The sequence below is a fragment of the Ahaetulla prasina genome, chromosome 1, assembly GCF_028640845.1.
Source record: "Ahaetulla prasina isolate Xishuangbanna chromosome 1, ASM2864084v1, whole genome shotgun sequence".
Classification (NCBI taxonomy): domain Eukaryota; kingdom Metazoa; phylum Chordata; class Lepidosauria; order Squamata; family Colubridae; genus Ahaetulla; species Ahaetulla prasina.
The window spans coordinates 29,420,126-29,439,302 of record NC_080539.1 but is presented as its reverse complement, the minus strand read 5'-3'; the positions used below and the strand labels follow the sequence as shown (position 1 = coordinate 29,439,302).

The 19,177-nt window shown below is 46.9% G+C and overlaps 3 protein-coding genes across 7 annotated transcripts; 1 reads left to right on the top strand and 2 right to left on the bottom strand.

Annotated features, from left to right (window-relative positions):
* Nucleotides 1-1,162: 1,162 nt before the first annotated feature.
* EIF2B4 (eukaryotic translation initiation factor 2B subunit delta) lies at nt 1,163-7,773 on the bottom strand. 2 transcript variants are annotated; one of them, XM_058164645.1, is made up of 12 exons: nt 7,678-7,773; nt 7,409-7,556; nt 7,048-7,251; nt 6,881-6,963; nt 6,486-6,577; nt 5,841-5,955; nt 4,809-4,885; nt 4,618-4,720; nt 4,002-4,129; nt 3,123-3,297; nt 2,033-2,236; nt 1,163-1,395 (listed from the first exon to the last, which is right to left on the bottom strand). In XM_058164645.1, the coding sequence occupies exons 1-12, from the start codon at nt 7,717-7,719 to the stop codon at nt 1,378-1,380; spliced, it is 1,389 nt and encodes a 462-aa protein (XP_058020628.1). In that variant the 5' UTR covers nt 7,720-7,773; the 3' UTR covers nt 1,163-1,377. The 2 variants fall into 2 exon arrangements, with proteins under 2 accessions (XP_058020628.1, XP_058020627.1); XM_058164644.1 differs by having other exon boundaries at nt 2,056-2,236.
* Nucleotides 7,774-9,280: 1,507 nt separating this feature from the next.
* On the top strand, nt 9,281-15,315 carry SNX17 (sorting nexin 17). 3 transcript variants are annotated; one of them, XM_058164642.1, is made up of 15 exons: nt 9,281-9,467; nt 11,298-11,372; nt 11,777-11,894; nt 12,158-12,222; nt 12,299-12,409; nt 12,653-12,743; nt 12,897-12,984; nt 13,100-13,142; nt 13,265-13,357; nt 13,493-13,696; nt 13,920-14,042; nt 14,374-14,451; nt 14,572-14,646; nt 14,729-14,770; nt 14,862-15,315. In XM_058164642.1, exons 1-15 carry the CDS (start codon nt 9,402-9,404, stop codon nt 14,979-14,981), a joined length of 1,392 nt encoding a protein of 463 aa, XP_058020625.1. In that variant the 5' UTR covers nt 9,281-9,401; the 3' UTR covers nt 14,982-15,315. The 3 variants fall into 3 exon arrangements, with proteins under 3 accessions (XP_058020625.1, XP_058020624.1, XP_058020626.1); XM_058164641.1 differs by having other exon boundaries at nt 13,100-13,169; XM_058164643.1 differs by having other exon boundaries at nt 9,284-9,389; nt 13,100-13,169.
* A 279-nt stretch (nt 15,316-15,594) lies between these two features.
* Nucleotides 15,595-19,177, bottom strand: ZNF513 (zinc finger protein 513). 2 transcript variants are annotated; one of them, XM_058164638.1, is made up of 4 exons: nt 18,711-19,177; nt 18,167-18,316; nt 17,116-17,697; nt 15,595-16,656 (listed from the first exon to the last, which is right to left on the bottom strand). In XM_058164638.1, exons 1-4 carry the CDS (start codon nt 19,039-19,041, stop codon nt 16,004-16,006), a joined length of 1,716 nt encoding a protein of 571 aa, XP_058020621.1. In that variant the 5' UTR covers nt 19,042-19,177; the 3' UTR covers nt 15,595-16,003. The 2 variants fall into 2 exon arrangements, with proteins under 2 accessions (XP_058020621.1, XP_058020622.1); XM_058164639.1 differs by having other exon boundaries at nt 17,116-17,765; nt 18,711-18,992.

Sequence of the window (19,177 nt, the reverse complement as noted above, 5' to 3'; positions counted from 1 at the left end):
GAGAGCAGTGGGGGCAATAAATAAAAATAAATGAATCAAACTCCTTGATACCTTGCTCTAAAGTTGCTTTCACCCTTTGTTGTTTTACCAACAATATTTTGGGAATTCTGGAAACTTTAATCTCCAAACATCTAGAAACAAAAATCTAAGAAATATTTTAAATATGATTCACTTCATGACAGGTACTTCTAGGGTGGCTAGAATGAGGCACCACAGTGGTGGGTTGCTACCGGTTCAGTCTGGATCTTGCGAACCCATAGTAACGATGGGAGGCTCCGCCCACCCGCCCTGATGTCATCACAGACGCTCTGCACATGCGCAGAAGCGCTGCACGCGAGCACCCATTGCAAACAGGTAATGAAGGTAAGTGGAACCCATCTCTGAGGAACCAAATAACATCCTGTGTATGATAGGGACTAGTAGTTACATAAGAGGGGGAGAATCAGGTATATTATGCAGGCAGGTTACTGTTGCTATGAGATCAATTTCCAATTGTCCTCACATTGGTTTGGTTTGCACATTGCATTAAGCCATAATTGGTTTTAAACTTAGTTTGCTAATTAAGTTGGTTTGTCATAGATGTTAAAAGTATAAAATCATGCTTAACAATTTTTACTAGTTACATTCACATATTGTTTTAAGCTGAAACCAAACAAATAATATTTTGGCTTAGTACCGTGTAGGAACCCACTGACATCAACTCAGCTATTTCAAAACTGCCTCATGTAAGAAAACACAAATTAGTGTAAGGGGATTTTGGACAGATCTATACATTTGCAAGAAATGTATAGAAAATGAGATATTTGACAATGCCCTAGTTGCTTAGAAAAAAAAGATTCTGGTTCTCAGGTCTACTTGAACATATAACATACTCAAGGATAAAGAGAGATAATGTATCTAATCATTACTACTAGAATAAATTCTAGATTGGACCTCTAGCTCTAAACTGAGTGTTGGAATAAACAGAAAGGCATTGATAAATTCTATAATAGGACTCAATTTCTAGCAGCAACAGATTGATAACAAAGATGCCCCAAATAAATAAACAGATTAACATAAATTACTTAAGTCCTGGACAAGAATTCAGTTGATTCTCCCGGAGTTGGGAGTCCTGTTTCACTCATAAGTTCACACAATGTCATATATAAACAGAGGCATGGGACAAAGAGACGCAGATTTATTCACTCTTCCAACATTACTGCTCTACATTCTTGACACGCAGAACAACAGGAACAGAAGTGCAAGGGATCATCCCCAACTCTGTAATGACCAGATCCACCAATTCTAGAGGGGTCACATCATAGACTAAATTGAGAAGGCGCAACGATTTGCTTTCCTGCCAGTTGGATAATGGACGGCTCTTTCCTTTTGACCCAATCAGGTCATCTGGATCATCTGCAAATATAGGAATAGGGACTAGTTAGAAAAGAATTGATTCTTTCTCAAAGCAGCATGGGCCAAGATTTCTCCCTTATGCTGGACAAGTCCTGAAGAAGCTATTGTTTCCTGTACTTTCCTTCTGCACATTCTTGATGCTTACTTTCTTTACATGTTTGTGCTTTTGTAACTTCTTGCATTGAGAAGCAGTGGGTGCAATTTCAGCATTCCAATATCTGTCATGTTTCCTCTACATATTTCAAAGGTCAGTTACTAATCATGGGCTATTCACTCCCCTAAGCAAAACTAGCTCATAAAGTTGATCTGAGATAAGCATATGCTTCAATTCTCAGTGGTCTTAAAAAATGAAAAGTGACATGAAACAAAATGGAAAATGGTAGCCTGGCTTTTCTAGGCAAGCTTTTCCCATTCAAGGGATGTTTTTTGGCTCTCTTACTTGTATTAGTCCACATGTTGAGATCAACAAAAGACTACCAACTATCTCCAGGAATCTATATGAAAAATGGCTAACATTCCACAAAATAATCAAATCTGCCTTCTCCAGATAACTCAACATTTTAAAATTAAAAATGGCAAATCTTTATTTTTGGCATTTGTAACATTGTGCAATAAAGTCTGTCATCCAAAAAGATACCTGAGGCTTGATACCAGACATACCAAGTTCATTGGAGACAAAGGAGTCGGTCTGAACCCGATCGCAGAACTTATAGGTCTCACAGCAGACTAGTACAGACACATTATAGGCCTTGGAAAGCAGTGCAATTTGTGAGGTGCCCATACGTGACATCACTGACCCATTGGCTAATAGTGCATGAGCTCCTAACAGCACTTTGGAAACCTGCCAAGAGAGAGAGAGCCATTCACTTATTTTATAACCACCTGTAGCCTTTATTTACTAAAGAGATCCTCATAATTCTTAGAACTGAGCTTAGAACTTAGAATAATTTTGTCACTTTGAATGTACACTAATCGGCATACATTAAAACGAAATTTCATTGCATACAGCGCTCAAAGGGTCTCCACCTCCAATATACACTACATAAATATGACAAAATAAATAAATACAAAATTATGGATATACCCACATATATTATATGACACGGAGAAACAACACAGTATAGTTAGAATATATACATGTGCATGGTGAGAAAAAAGAATCTTGGGAGTTTACCAGACAGATGGCATAGAGAACAAAGCTGTTACAGAATCTGGTAGTCCAGGGGGAAGCAACAGAAACAGTCCATGAAGTGGGTGTATGGGGTCTCTAACAATGAGGTCTAAGCATATAGCAGTGTCCTGAATAACAGGAAGTGAGCATTCTATAATCTTCTTGGCTGTCCTTACCACTCTCTGAATGGACTTTCTCTCTGAGGCACTGCAGCCACCAAACCAAACATTGATTCAGTTTGTTAAAATGCTCTCTGTAAAAAATGGCCAGGACAGAAGAAAAAAGATGTGCTGTTCTCATCCGACACAGAAAATGTGTCACTATCCTCAATGATTAAGAACTCCCAGGGAATCCCCAGCTTAGTTAAGACACATGTTGGTAACATGGAAACCGGAGAAGAGGATGATGAGTGGGGCAGCATATAAAATTAATAAATAATAATCAGAATCTGCTGGTCTCTTTTCAGACTCCAGATTCTGCCTGCACTCCCACAGAATTCCCCTTTCAGTTCTTCTACCAACACTCCTCTATCCATATCACATTTCAAAGGTCTTACCTCAGGTAACACGTAGGAGATGGCATTGATCAGCACGTAGCTGCAGCGGATTCCCTGTTTCACCAGGCGGCACAGTGTCTCTCGGCCTTCTAACCGTGGCTGACTGTCCACTACCACCACTCTGAAGGCACGATTGGTATGAGCCTCACAGAGTATGCGGCTCACCAAGGATGAGCTACCAAGCAAACATGAGCAGAGATAAACAGATGAGGAACTTAACCCAGATAACATTTCACTTGGCCAACTTTCAGAAACCCAGGATGCCTTTGCTCTCAGACTTGGAAATCTCTGTCTTGTCTTCCCTTATTTTAACTCAAATATAAGGTGGTATTAGTTCCTCTAGTAGATCAAATCAGGAAAGTTGAAACTATTTTTGTTCAGACTAGCTATAATAACATAATTTTCCAAATTTGATCGTGCTATACTGCGCCCCCCACCTTTTATAGTTCTGTGAGTTAGGCAGATGTCTACCTGAATTACTTCTGAATGTTATCTCATTTTGGACTTAAAAAATGCTTTAGCTTCTTTTGCCCAGGTAACAATTCCTGCATATCTCCACCAAAGTCATTTTATGCTTTACAGATAAAAGTTTTCTTCCCTGATTGCTCTGAGCACAGCACAAGATCTAGGTAAGGTTGTGAATTCCACACAAACTTCCCAGGACGCAATCTATCATCTTCTGGCATGGCCGTCTTGGCTGCTATCATCCATTTTTTGCACAACAGTACTATTGCTTTATCTTGCGAACCTGCCAGACCCCTTCCTCTCTTCATTCCCACCATTATTTGACATCCAGGACAGTGGCTTAGATTCTGAAAAGTATCATTCAGATAAGAACAATTTTGTTTTTCTTCCCCCACCCCAAGCACAACTCCATACCATCCATAGACAAGGATGACGTCACCATCATTGATCTTCTCAAAGGCAAATTTGGAAATGGCTTCAGCTGCCAGAAAAATCTTCTCCCGCTCGTATTTGTCAATTGTCTCCTGAAGTTGCTCCTTGGCCTATTCCCAAGAGACAGTTAGTCATATGTGGTCAGTCCCCTGCCTGCATGCTCAGCTGAATTCGTAGTTGATATAATGAATGAACTTCCTATAACTGATATGAGCATGTTCTTTTTTGTTCTTTTATTATTTTGAAATTGTCAGTAGATAAATGAATCTCTCCCACAATATCTAAGCTGGATCTCCTCTTTATCCCTTGGAGAACAAGAAAAAAGCTCTGGTTTCCCACCCTGTGCTATTGAGCATGGCAACATCTCTTTGAAAAATGAAAGAGATAAGCCTGAACAATAAATTTTGGGGCAATAACCGAAAAGACCAAAACATAGGCAAGATGAAGGGCTAGTGATCTATGCCAACCTGAACTTATAATGACATTCCCAGGAAAGAGAGCGAAGTGGAAGAAAAAAACCATCACCCTTGCACACCGTGGATTGCATGCTACATTCAGGAATTTCAACCAGCATCCGAGTTTGTAAGTTTGAACTCACTTTCTCTTCTCGTATGGTCCCTGGCAGTGAGGAGATCTCCTTCTTAAGGAATTTGATGGCATTGCCCATGCTGGCCGAGAGGGGCCTGCACTGGGTCAGGAAGCTGCAGAAGAAAGGCAAACTCAGCTCAGCATCAAAGCACTTTTCCACCTCCAGATGTCCAAAGGGTGAAATCCCTTGTTCCTAATCACCTGATGTACGGTTTCAGCTTGTTTACAAGGTCCCGTGAAAGTTCCTCGTTGGCTGGAGTGGTATAGTCTCTAATTACCTGAAGGACAGGATAAAAGAGAAGCTGCAAACTTGCTGAGCCAACATGAACAGCAGTCCTAAGTCTGACAACTTGTTTCCCATGTTAGCCAATCAGAGGCTACTGTGGGAGCTCATCTGAAAACAATGAAGACAACTGCTATCCTTTACAGCAGGCGTCGCCAACCTTGTCATCTTTAAGCCTGGAGGACTTCAACTCCCAGAATTCTGGGAGTTGAAGTCCTCCAGGCTTAAAGATGACAAGGTTGGAGACCCCTGCTTTACAGTATTATTTGTGCTCCCTAGCAAAACATGTTCACTTAGACCTGAGAAGCTGCATATAGCCATTGATCTCTTCCTCTTCAAGAATTTATTAAATTATTTTAAACTAGCTAAGCCTATGAGTATTCCAACTGCAGAATGGCTGGTATATTCATTTTCTTCTGAGAATGTTATTTACTGAGAATGTATGTACTACTCAGGAATTTTAGTCCAGGGGTCCCCAAACCCTGGGCCGTAGCCCTCTACCAGGCCTTGAGCTGATTGGAACTGGGCTACTGTGGCTGTGGCAGGGGAGCGTGCGCATCTTCACTTGCATGAGCAGCGAGCAAATTGTAATGTATGTTTTGAATTGTGAGCCACCCAGTCATTTGCTGAGATGGGTAGCAGTGGAAATGAAATAAATGTAAAAAAAAAATCACAGAAGGTGGCTGACACACTACTTTGACACTGTTGTCAGGAAGACAACATAGGCATGTCAATGCCATCATGTGACCATACAATCAAGAGGAATGGCTCTTGACTCAAGAGAGACTATCTTACAGTCCACCACATTAGGTAAAACTAAGGAAGGGAAAGATGCTTCATACATGTTTATCATAACTATTTGCTGTTTTTAGTACCAGTTCTTCCAATGGGAAGAGATCCAGACAGGTCTAAACAGCACTTCAGCAAACAACTCCCTTCTTCAGCAGTACCTGTTTGAAAACTTTTAGGAGTGCAATACACCGAGCATTGGAGCCATTGATGATGCCCTGAGAGTACTGGAGGCCAAGACGCACCACTGCAGGGTGGATGGTGGAGACTGGGATGCTGCAGGTGAAAAGATTCTGGGTTATCACATATCATCTCAGCACTCCACTATAAAACTGACACTTCTTGCACATTGTCCATCATATCAAAGCCCAACTACAAGTTACTTTCAAGAAAAAAAATATTACTCTTTTTCTCCCATCTTTTTGAAATACCATAAAGGAGAGGGGATATGAATAAAACTATAAAGAATGATGAGTATAGATCTGGAAATAGCTGAAGAACACTTTCAGAGGAAGAAAAGGGGAAGATAAACTTTAACCAAAGCACTTTGCCTTAAAACTTTGTACTAGGATGGAATCTAAGCATGGAAACTTCCCAAGGCAGGGCAGCAGGAACAGAGCTCCAATCTAACCAGGCCAATTTCACTGAGCACAGAACATGGCTCTTGGTTTTGTGACCTCTATTCTTCCTTTTCTCTAGAAAATGGCCTAGAAAATGTCCTCCCAACATCATTTATGAACATTTCAAAGTGCCACGATAAAGCCCCTTTGGGATCAGTGCTTTTCTCTTGGTTCACAGGCACTCACCTCATCTGTTGTGTCAGCAACTCTTTGCGACTATATTGATGCAAGTGGGAGAAGAGACTAACTTTGGCACCATAATCTGGCCTCATAGGGACCTGCAGACATGGGGAATAAGCCAGTCTAAGCATGGAAATTTGAAGGAAATTAGAAATAAATATCAGAAACCAGCAAAAATATTGCAAATTGGAGTCCTGTGGCTATGATGCTGCAAATGGTTGTAAAAGCTGGTTGCCAAGCTCCCAAAATGTGACCACATGACTTCAGCAGGATGTGGCCATTGTAACTTCAAAAACTGGCAGTAAGTACCTTTGACTGGTCATTGCCATAAGTCGAGACCTACTTGTATAAGCTTATTTACCTCCACCAGCCAGTATTCCTCATGGGGACTGGAGTCCTACCTGCTGACGCTCCAACTTTTTGGCTAGCTTTTTTTGGGCAGCTGGATCATCCACCTGCACATGTTCTGAGAGCCTCTTGACCGCTGGGGAGAGAAGGGGCCAAAGCTCAGAAGATGAAGCTTCCTAGCTGGGTCACCAGCAATATTTCCTTCACGACAGAGCCTTACCTGGCTGGGCTTCGGTGGGTCCTACCCGAGGCTTGGCAGGCACGGCTGTTTGACTCGGATCAGCCTTCCGAGTTTGCTTCAACACCCGGTCGGCCTCCTGCTTGGCCCGGCGCTCAGCTCGCAGCTCAGCCTTACTTTTACCCTGGGCCGCCCGTTCGCCACCACAGGCTTTGTCAGGAGGACCCGGCGTGATAAGTTCCGGCCCTAAATCCAAAGAAGAAGAAAACGATGATGACGAGGTAAGCGGAGGCCAGCGCTGCTTTTATCCCGGCCGTCCATTCCGCTCCGGCGACCCTCTGCAGCTCAGACTGCCGGGGAAGGGAAGGGGAGACCTCCCAAGCCCCCTTCGCCCTTCTGGCACCTGGCGAAGGCAGCTGCCCAGCAGGCGTGGGACCGGGGTGAGCGAGCCCATCGGGGGGCGGCTTGGGCTCCTTCTCGGCTTCGCGGCGCTTTTTCTTCTGCTGTTTCTTCTCTTTCCGGAGCTGCAACTTGTCCTCCGGGCTGAGCGCCTGCACGGGAAGATAAGGAGGGAGCAAGAGGTCTAGGGGGAAAGAGAGAGCAGCTGTCTTCCCCATCAGCCAGGTGCTCCTCCGATCCTACAACGCACCCCCTTTTCCCCAGCCCAAGTACCTGGCTGCGATCCGGGGCCTCGCGGCTCCCCGGCTCCGCCATAGCCACTCTGCTGGCTCCGCCCTGACCTCAGCCGGTAGCAACAGCGCCTCCTGCTGCTCAGTGCGGGATCGGCAGGGAATATATCGCCTTCCCTCCGCTGTCCCGGGCACCCAGGTGGCTTAGTGCAGGGGGTCTCCAATCTTGGCAATTTAAGACTTGTGGACTTCAACTCCCAGAGTTCCTCAGCCAGAAAAGCTGGCTGAGGAACTCTGGGAGTTGAAGTCCACAAGTCTTAAAGTTGCCAAAGTTGGAGACCCCGGCTTAGTGTGGTCCCACGGAGGACGGGGATAAGTCGATCGGGCAGAGGGCCGAAGAGCCATCCCTTCCTTTGTCCAGCGGGCTGTAGTCGGGGGTGGGGGAAACATCAACTCGGGAGCGCGGCGCCGGTGGCAGCTCGCTCCGTGGGGTATTTGCGAACCGAAGGGTTTGCGCAGGCAACTCTGCTGCTGCGATGCGGAGAATTGCTGATGGGCAGGCGTGTCTTTGCCTCGCTCCGCACACCAAGCAAACGCTCGGGCTAATACATCGCAACGGCTGCGTTCGGGTATTTTATGCAGTGCCAAGCGAACTCTCATTTTGTGGCTCCCTACCCCGTATTATATAGAAAGGCAGCTGCCGTATTTCTCCGATTTGCTGAAGGAGCCCGACGCCGTTAGCACAGCTTCCGTGTCTGGTGCAATCTTACTCGTACTGATCACCCGAGCTCTCAGGCGCGAGCTTAATGGAGATGAGACATAGAGACCTGTCGGCCCCTGCAAGCTTGCTTATTGCAACTCGCAAAACAGCTCGCGGGTGACAATAGTGGCTACCCTGATTACCACATATAGGCGATCAAAAAATAATAATAATAGGGAAACCAGATGCGGGCTGCAAAAATCCGGACGACCGTTTATTTCGCCGGGTTCTTGCAGGCCGGTAGCCCTGCTCAGTCCGTCCGTCGGTCCCTAATAGAGGTTTCGTTCTTTCTGCTGCTAACCCGCCTCGCTGGACGGACAGCGTAGTGCAACCAGGCGAGGAGAGAAAAGGGCAGCTGGCCACCCCAGATACCCAGTCCGGCCGCGGGGTAAAGTAGGCTCCGAGACTTCTTAGCGACCAATATTGCCCTCTGGTTGTGCTTGTACAGCTTAACTCAGAGGTCTCCAACCTTGGCAATTTTTAAGCCTGGTGGACTTCAACTCCCAGAATGCCCCAGCAAAGCTTTGCTGGCTGGGGCGTTCTGGGAGATGAAGTCCACCAGGCTTAAAGTTGCCAAGGTTGGAGACCCCTGGCTTCTACGCGCCATGAGCTGCCTTTGGGGGGAGGGCGTGAGGGGGGCGGTTCAGCTCCTTTATTCCAAATTGGGGGATGGGGATTCCGAACGGTCGAGGTAAAAGTGAAACCGGGCAAGACTTGAGACATTTTCGCTTTCAATATTCCCTCTCTGGCCAGCACTTGGTCTTTCCTGGGTCAGACCATCCACAGAGAGGGCCGGGGGATGACCGGTGGCCAAAATAAATAAATAAATAAAGCGGGGGGAGACGAGTTTTCTCCGGTCCTCCTTCCGTTCCGCCCACAGTGGTGCCTCCCTCCCTCTCTCCGCCCGCAAGATGGCGGCTACGTCGGAGTCCAGTTCCGGCCCGAGTCGAAGGTAGCGGCGGCGGCGGCGGCGACGACAGCAGCTGCAGACGGAGGTGGAAGCGGCCATGCACTTCTCCATCCCCGAAACCGAGACCCGCGCCGGGGATGGCGGCAGCGCTGCGGCCTACGTGGCGAGTGTCAAGCCCCTGGAGGCGGGGCGCAGAGTTCCCCGGGCTCCCTCCTCCCCCCCCCCTTGGGATTAACATCTGGAAAGGGCATCGAAGTGCGATTTGCACCCTGGCCGACTCGCTCTGGTGCCTTTCGGCTGCTTCTCTGCAGCAACTGCAGGCCCCTTCGGGCTCTTCAGGAGAACCCGGAGGGGGTGGGAAGAGCGGCCGGTTGGAATGGGTGGTTTCGCTTCTCCTCCGCAAAAACTCTGCTCAGTCTAGCTCTCCCTCCGCGCTGAGTCTTGAAGCCAGATAGAGCAGGCGCCAGGATGGGCCCCGAGAGGGGTGAAATCCAGCAGGTTCTGACAGGTTCTGGAGAACCGGTAGCGGAAATTTTGAGCAGTTTGGAGAACCGGCAAATACCACCTCTGGCTGGCCCCAGAGTGGGGTGGGAATGGAGATTTTGCAATATCCTTCCCCCTGGAGTGGGGTGGGAATGGAGGTTTTTGCAGTATTCTTCCCCTGGAGTGGGGTGGGAATGGAGATTTTGCAATATCCTTCTCCCTGGATTGGGGTGGGAATGGAGATTTTGCAATATCCTTCCCCTGCCACGCCCACCAAGCCACCCCAGGGCCACCAAGCCACGCCCACAGAACCGGTAGTAAAAAAAATGGATTTCACCAGTGGTCCCAGGGAAGTTGTAGCAGCCAGCTGCGAGGCACCCATGATCTAGATCTCTCTTTCTAACTCAAAATTCAAATCAAATATATATATGACTTGGGACTCCCAAGGAGGAACTAAAGGCCATAAAAGGAGGAAAATGAGGGGGAAGTACAGTAGAGGCATTTGGCCCTGAAGAGCACTTCTTTCAGTTAGAGAGTCTCTCCTTGAAGGGGTTTTTTTTTCTGGTTAAAAAGGCTTTGGATTTTTCAAAACCATTGCATCTTTTGTTTGTGTTTGAAAGGCTTTGGGTGTTTCAGAGAAAGAATTATAAATACTGTTTTTAAGAAGAGATACTTTCTCTTGACAGACTTTTGGTGTGGGAAAGATTCCTTGCATAACCAGGAATTATGGATTCTTTAACTACTCCTGGGTACTAAGTCCAGGACCAAACCCCAAATATCCCTTCATTGTAGGTGCAATTCATCTTTTTTTTCTGTTCAATACAGAAAAGCTACTCTGAATAAAGTGCAAAGCTATAGAGGTCAATAAATGGGCTCATACATCTTATCGATACCCATTTCTTTAACTTGAGGCTTGCAGTTTATAGTACACTTATAAGTACCATGTTATCAAATCGTGGTTACAAAATTTAGTTTAAATGTTATTTAAAGGCATATCTATTTCAGGCCTAGATGCTCCTTCGCTAAGGTTTATAACTTCTGCTTCATGCAGATTTTTTGCATTGGATGGTGGATAACCTAAGAGACTGTTTTTGTTTCAACACCTACAACATTTTCTTATTTTAGCCAATCACCTCCCTTTGTAGAAATAAGGAGTAGTGTTAATGCCTTATAATTGATTCTTAAGAACCAGAAAGGGATTAGTGAAATCTTAGTTTAGAACAGGGGTCTCCAACCTTGGCAACTTTAAGCCTGGCGGACTTGAACTCTCAGAATTCTGGCTGGGGAATTCTGGGAGTTGAAGTCCGCCAGGCTTAAAGTTGCCAAGGTTGGAGACCCCTGGTTTAGAAGACCTGTCCCTTCTTTGAATCTTCATGCAGCTATGGAATTAGTACTATGCAATTCATACCAGATAGTCTGTTTCCCCATTGTATCTCTGGGAATGGGATAGCTTAAGGGCTTTCTCATAAACAGATTCCCTAATGATGTCTTTTCCTTCCATCCCCAACAGGCCTACAGCATTCATGTTAATGGTGTTCTGCACTGCCAGGTGCGATATAGCCAGCTGCTTGGTTTGCATGAACAGGTGAGGCTTGGAGGCATGTATGTAAGAAATTGCCAGAATTGCTCCTTGGTGGAAAGTTAGCAGTATTTCATGAAAAGCATTTCTACTAATGTTTTATTAATTTAATTAATGTATGTAACTAAGAAAGGTAGTTTGGTCAAGTGGTTAAAGACCAGGCTAGAAACCAGGAGATTGTTAGTTGTAGTCCCATTTTAGGCACAAAAGTTTGGGTGATAGTCCGGTCGGTCAATTCCTGTCATAGCTAATGGTACAGCGACATGTTGATTTGAAAAAAGAAAAAACTATACTTGCAGAAAAACACTAGGAAGAAAAAATGGATGTATCTATAGCTCATTACCAAAATTCTGGTAGTAGCCAAATGGGATTTTGCTGCCTGAAAATGAACTCTGCTTTTCTTTCTGCAGCTAAGGAAGGAATATGGAGCTAATGTGGTACCAGCCTTTCCTCCCAAAAAGATTTTCACCCTCACCCCAGTGGAAGTGGAGCAACGGCGGGAACAACTAGAAAAATATATGCAAGCAGGTAAGTTTTGTTGGGCAAATCAAGGAAAAATAGTATGCATGCATTTGCAAGCAGGTGTTTTCTATGCTCAGGGAGTGAGCTTTGGCTGAAAGCAAAAAAGCTGATGGTCCCTTCAGTTTATTTATTTAAAATATTTATATAGCCACCCATCCTGTACCAAACTCTTGAGTGCTCACAACCAAAGGATGAAACCTATTTACAATAAAACATTAAAATTATAAGTATTAAAAAAAACTGATATTATTTCTGTTATTAATCCATAGTACGGCAGGACCCCTTGCTGGGAGGTAGTGAGATCTTCAATAGTTTTCTGAGAAAAGCCCAGCAGGTAAGGAGGTGGGTAAATGCAGAGTGCAAAGTATATGCCAGGTGGAGAAAATGATTGGAGTCCTGTGTATTTCCAGGAAACCCAGCAGATCCCAACTGAAGAGGTACAGCTAGATGTGCTTTTATCCAATGGGCAGAAAGTGAAAGTCACAATTCTTACCTCAGACCAAACAGAAGATGTTCTGGAGGTAAGGCTTTCCGAGAAATAAAAATGGCTCATGTTAAGAAAGAAATGGAGGAGATTATATGCCCATAGTACTTTCTCTCCTTTTCTTACAGTAAGACTCAGTGTGACAGATTACTTTATTCCACAAACTAATGGCCTGTACCAAGAAGCCTCCCTGTAGTAGCAATATTTAATGTAGACTTTCCCTAACTTGCTGTTAAGAAGAAAGACTTCAGCATCTGGCTTATCTTTCTATTGTTTGTAGGCTGTGGCCTTGAAGTTGGACTTGCCGGAGGATTTGATTGGCTACTTCCATCTCTTCCTTGTGCGCGAAGCCAAGGACGGAGCATTTTCCTGTGAGTTAACCTCTTGCTGCACTTGCTATAATGGCAGAGAAAAACCAGTCTGCCTGCCAGGAAAGGCGGGGCAGGCATGTGTTTCTGTCTGTGTGTCTAGGGATAAGTTTGAGGACTGCTGCATGGTTGGCTCTGAACTGTCATCTTTTACAGTCATACGGAAATTGCAGGAATTCGAGCTTCCTTATGTATCAGTCACCAGCCTCCGCAACCCTGAATACAAGATTCTGCTGCGCAAGAGGTAAGAAATGTGCAAAGAGTAGGAGTCAATATAATCAATCCCAGCCAAATAATAGTTTAGTGAAGACCCATTAATGGCTTGCCTCTGCCATCTCTTTCCTCTTTCTCCACCCCAGCTACTGGGACTCTGCCTTTGATGATGATGTCATGGAGCAACGGGTAGGACTAAATCTGCTATATGCCCAGGTCAGGACTAAGGTTGAGTGACAGGGAGGAAGATGGGAGGTGGGCAAGCAAGCAGCAGCATTTCCTTCTCTTCCTCTATTTCTGTTTCCTCACAGACAGTTGCAGATATTGAGCGGGGCTGGATCCTTGCCAATAAGGAACAGCACCGTCAGCTTAAATCTTTACAGGAAAAAGTCTCTAAAAAAGAGGTAGGTTTCCATCTTTCCTTTACCTATGCAGTGTGAGTCAATCTACATTGCCTTGTTTCATTCGCAGCTAGCTGTTACGAAATTTATACATCCAAAAATCACAAGCTTCCCTGTGAATGTTCTCTTTTGTTATAGTTCATCCGCTTGGCACAAACCCTCAAATATTATGGCTATCTCAAATTTGACCCTTGTATTACGGATTTCCCTGAGAAAGGCTGTCATGTCATTGTTGGAGCAGGCAATAGTGAACTGAATTTCCAGGTCAAGCTGCCCAATGACCAGATCAAGGAAGGGAGTTTCAAAGTGACACGAATGCGTTGTTGGCGAGTTACTTCCTCGGTGAGCTAACACATAGATCAGATCGTGTCTCTGCCGCGTTGAGGATGGCCTGGTTCTGCTTGGAGGGAGGAGTACTTTCTCTGTGTCTCCCTTCTGTCTGGGAATTTCTTAGAGGCTGGAGAAGAAGCGTTGACACTTGCAGGCAAACCAAGAGTTTTCCAGCCTCAATTTCCCCCTCCCGCTGCTTCATTAATAAACAGTCATTAGACTGCTCTTTTTTTAGGTCCCTGTGCACAACGGGACATCAGGCACAAGTTCTGGCAAATCAGAGGTGAAATTGGAACTAGCTTTTGAGTACCTGATGAGCAAGGACCGACTGCAGTGGGTCACCATCACCAGTCCACAGGTAGGATGTGTATGCATGTTGGGGGGGGAGGGGATTATGTCCTGGATGAAATCTTACATTTTGAACTTTGAAACTAGTAAATTGCATGAGTATCTGATCTACCCCACTCAATGCAGATTCCTTTACTGATCTAATCTATTCTCCTTACAAATAATGCACTTCGAATATCACAAATGGAAACAAGCTCAATTTTATTCTTATTTGCTTCCCAATCATAACTCCAGTATCAAATTTGTTTGTTTTTTTTCCCTACCCTAAGTTTACAAAATCAAGGCTCCATCAATTGGGATAATACTGCAGAGAAGTAAGAAATTTCTCTCTCATATCTTAGGCTATAATGTTGAGCATCTGCTTGCAGTCCATGGTGGATGAGCTGATGGTGAAGAAATCTGGAGGAAGCATACGTAAGGTGAGACTCAGGATTCTTATCCCTTTGGTGGAGATGGCTAGGTCAAATTTGTTTCCTGGTCATGTACAAAAACAGTATGTTGGGACGGGGCCCTCCAAGCATCTCGATACTCTTTCATAGATGTTCCGCAGACGAACCATTGGAGCCTTACAGCGTTCAGACAGTCAGCAAGCAGTGAAATCACCTCCTCTTTTGGTAGGTAGATCCTGTCATCTCTGCTTCTTCCTTTTCCTTTCAATTGGTTTTTCTCCTTTAACATACCTATGTGTTTTGTTAGGATTCCCCCGATGGTAGTAGGGACCCTATCACAAAAGTCTCGGTGAGTAATTACTCCTCTTATCCTTATGGAAAAATATGATCTACCATGGCATGGCTCTTGCTAATTTGCACCTCTTCTCTCCCTTATCCAGAGCAAATTGGGCTCTGTCAGCTTACGGGCCATCAGCCATTCCAGCTCTTCAAATGACATTGGGGCGAATGATTTCCATGGAAACTATGCCTTTGAGGGCATTGGTGATGAGGACCTTTAAATGTCCTGCTTTGCCCAAAAGATCTTTGTGGAATGTATGACCTGCTTGCGGGTTGATCTTGATGTGCCTCAGCCCCCAGCTGGCTGTGTGTCCTTTGCCAGAGTCTCTGTCTGCAGAGGCAATTTGCAGAGCTGACTAGTAAGCTTCAGCTTCATACATGCCAAACTAGGGTAGAGTGGACATTTGCACAAAGAGCAAACACAACTCTGATGCTCACAGTAGACTTTTAACTATAACCGCTAGACTTGTAATCTTGTTTATCTACCTGCTGTTTACATTTGAACATTAACAAATATTTGTGACAATGATTAAATAAATCATGATTGGAAATAAATCCTGTGAGCCCTTCTCTCTACTGCATCCAATTTCCTGCTCCAACATCTTGGCGCTAGAGCCGCGTACTCAAACAAAAATGATACGGTATGGACACAGTGGAGGCCACATTACTGAAACCATATTATCTGTTTTCCTCTCCTACTGAAAATAAGATGATGAAAAGAGGGCATACAATATGCCTGCCGTAAACATGCTCACACAGGCCAGTTCAGCAGTAGCACAACTGCACTGTGATCAGGTTTGCCAGTTAGTTTCCAGCTGTTCTTGCCAGCCAAAATAAAGCCAGATAAGAAAACAGTTTAATGCATTAATACACCATATAAATTACACAGATTCAAGCAGCAACCACAATTAAAGGACTAGAGAGGGGAGGCACAAAAAAGACAAAAGAGGACAAAGGAGCTCCTCTCTGCAGGTTTCAGCTGTCCCGCAGAGCAACAGTTTCAGAGAATGGTCTGCAGAGCAGATGCCTTTTTCTTCCTATGGACAGAAGCACTGGATAGGGCAAGGCCCCCGAGATGCTTTTCAGCAAAGGAAATAATACTTTCTTAAAAAGTAAGGTGGTACTGCTGCTCCTGCAAGTACATACAACTCCTTCTCCTGCACATCCCAGTCAATCTTTTACATAGGCTTGACAGCAGGCAACTATAATGAGAGTCGGAAGCTCAAGAAGTCTTTCAGCATCGTTAGGTCAGGCTACTGTCTGGACCAGGCCCTCCTTCCTCTGCCAGGCCCTGCCCGTGCACCTTCTGGTGACGCTTGTAATTGTCCCAGTGGCCAGTAGTGTAGGGGCAGATGCGGCACTGAAAGGGCTTTTCACCTGTATGCCGCAGCATGTGGCGCTTGAGGTTCATGCTCTGGTTGCATGAATACGGGCAGAGACGACAGCGGAAAGGCTTGTCCCCCGAATGGATGCGTCCATGGCGCTTGAGGTTGGCAAGATTGCCACAGGCATATGGGCATAGGGGGCACTTGTAGGGCTTTTCACCAGTGTGCACCCGCTGGTGCCGCTTGAGGTTGTCCAGATGGGCTGAGGCATATGGACAGAGCGCACAGGCAAAGGGCTTCTCTCCACTGTGTGTCTTCATATGACGGGCCAGATGGTTAGGATAGGTGGTAATAAAAGGGCATAACTGGCAGGAGAAGCCTTTTGGTGAGGCTGGTTCAGCCCCCAGCACTGCTAGGCTGCAACGCCCACATACTGGCTCACCCAAGCCTTCGTCAGCTTGTAGCACCAATCCACATGCCCTGCACGTGAACGGGAAGAGCAGCTCAGGAAGAACCGTATTAGAGTCTTCTGCCTGCAGAAATGGGGAGCTAGGCAGCAATGGTGGTGGCTCTGTGGAAGAAAAATAGCAATAAGCAGAAATGCTCTAAACAGATACTACTGGCACCACATGTAACTTACTTCCTTCACTGTCATACAGAGCGCAGACCAATTTGCATAATCCTCTATCCTTAACTCTTGATGTACTACAAGCCCAATGTAGAATACTGCTGTTACAATAGAAATTAGAGGAGGGGCAATCAAACCCCTAGAGAATAAGGGTCAGTACACTTCCTTGGCACACGCATTCCATGCTCTGCTTTAGGTTAATAAATGCATACCAATGTGACAGACACAAAGAGTCTCTATCAGGCTGCAGATCCTCAACTCTGTTAGACTCCAAAAGCTGCTGAGAACTATCGGTGTATCAAGATTTGTAAAGTTTCTCCCTCTTCCCCCCACTGAAAGTTTTATGTATATTCCCTCCCTTTGCAAGGCTATGAATTCTACCTTGCCATTTCCATCATGTACCTGTCTCCTGATCTGCAATGGGTGGTCCCTCCATTTCTGCCTCCGATTCCCCCTGGATCCCCGCGCTGTGGTGCTGGAGGGAATTCCCCTGGACACAGTGGCAGCTGCAGGAGCTACAGCGCACTGGACGTTCCTGGCCATGGACCCGCTGGTGTCTCTTGAGGTTGCCAAGGCTGCTGCAAGCGAAGGGGCAGGTGGGGCAGTGGTAGGGCTTCTCACCAGTGTGGGTTCGCAAATGGCGTGTCAGGTTAACCAGCTGAGCTGAGGCATACGGGCAATGCGGACAGCGGTAAGGTTTCTCGCCATTGTGAGTCTTCATGTGCCGCTTGAGGTGGCTGGAGTAGTGTGAGGCAAAGGGGCACAGTTGGCAGGAAAAGACTACACGCCCCTTAGGGGAGCCTTCCTCATCCCCTACCTCAGAGGGGCAGCAGGGAGTAGAACCAGGACTAGGCAGGCCACAATGCTGGCAAGCCCGGCCCGGCCCTTCATTCTCTCCATCTTCGTCTTGGGCCTGGCACAGAGACGGGAGATCCTCGTCACTCAGAGTGTAAGCTGGCAGTCCAGGTGTCCCCCCGAGGGAGTCTGCAGCACACAAGGAGGGGACATCAGGTGGGCAGCTGTGGGAATCCTCACTTTGTCCTCTCCCTCGCCTGCTGGTACAATAGGGGGTTACCATGTGTAGGGGAGGCTAAACTCCAGGACCCTTTTCCTCCTAACTAAAATCCTTGCCATCATTTACAAGTCTTTCTGTTAGCTACAGGTCCCTCTCCTGGGGATGCTCTGCCTGGTGCTAAACACACCCAACTTTCCCCACTCAGAAAAGATGACACCCAAAGAAGCACTGAAAAGTAAGAAGATGGTGGAGAGACTTGTGCTGGCTTTGCACACTAGACCCGCTGACTAGATCCAGTTCCTGGCAACTCGAATGGGAGGATCCAAGAGGCCCTTTCTTTTTCCTAGAGGCACAACTCTCCCCCCCCCGCCCCCCTCAACCCCCAATCTTACACCCACCCCCTTATTCCGATTCGCCCAAGCGAGGACCCGAACCCACCTTCGGAGTCCTTTTCGAAGGCCAGAATCGGAGCGCTGCTGTCCTCTTCGTCCTCCAGGGACAGGGACAGCTCCTGCTTTAAGAGGAAGCTGGCTTGCGGCGCCGGACTCTCCTCTCTTGACGGCTCGGCCGGAGCACCAGGAACGTCCACTACAATAGACAGAGCAGAATGCGGCCGTATGAGAATCGGGGTTCCCTGCTAATGCTCCGCGGAAACCGCTGGCGTCGCCCAGACACCCCCAACGGCGTCGCCCTGCCTTCCTCTCGAAGGGGAGGGCGGGTTAATTAATTGCCCTAATTCTGGCCGGAGCCAACCCACCGAACGAGGAAGGACTCCAAAGAGGCGGGACTCCTCCCTTTGCCCAGCACAGCGGTCAGCTTAGACCAGGGGTCGGGGAGTCCGTCGCCCAAAAGCCCCAGCAGGCCGGAGCCTCGGGGCAGGGAGAGAGACGTACAGCCGGAGCCCCCGCCGCCCAGACACAAACGAGGCGGACGGAGATGCGGCACAGCGTCCCCGGGGTGAGCCCGGCAACCCGGCGCTGACCTTTGACGGGCTGCGGGTGGCGCTGCTTCCGGCGGGGCATCTTGCCCCGCAGCACGGGGGGTTGGGAGCGGCTCCAGCCCTGGATACCTTCCCCCCGTCCTGGCCACTCGGCCTCGATTGCCACCGGTGAAGCGGCTTCTTCCTTCGCGACGCCCCGACAGCCGCCGCTCCTCCGGCGCTCCCGCCCATCCGCGGGGCGGACGGCAGAATAGCCAACGCTTCCGGCTCCGGTCCCTCCCGTGCTGCATGACGGGACGTGGAGTCTTTTCCTCGGAACTACAAAGGGCAAGAAAGGCCGCAAGGAAGCCTGACCGCCCAGATTGGCTCTCATAATTAGATCCGTCTTTATAAGCCTGTCTTCCGAGATGTCTGCGAAGACGTGACAATTGGTTTTACAAATGACTGCAGCTTAATTGGACGTTTATTTTAAATTTCTGTCTGCCATCATTGGATAGTGGTATCTTCCT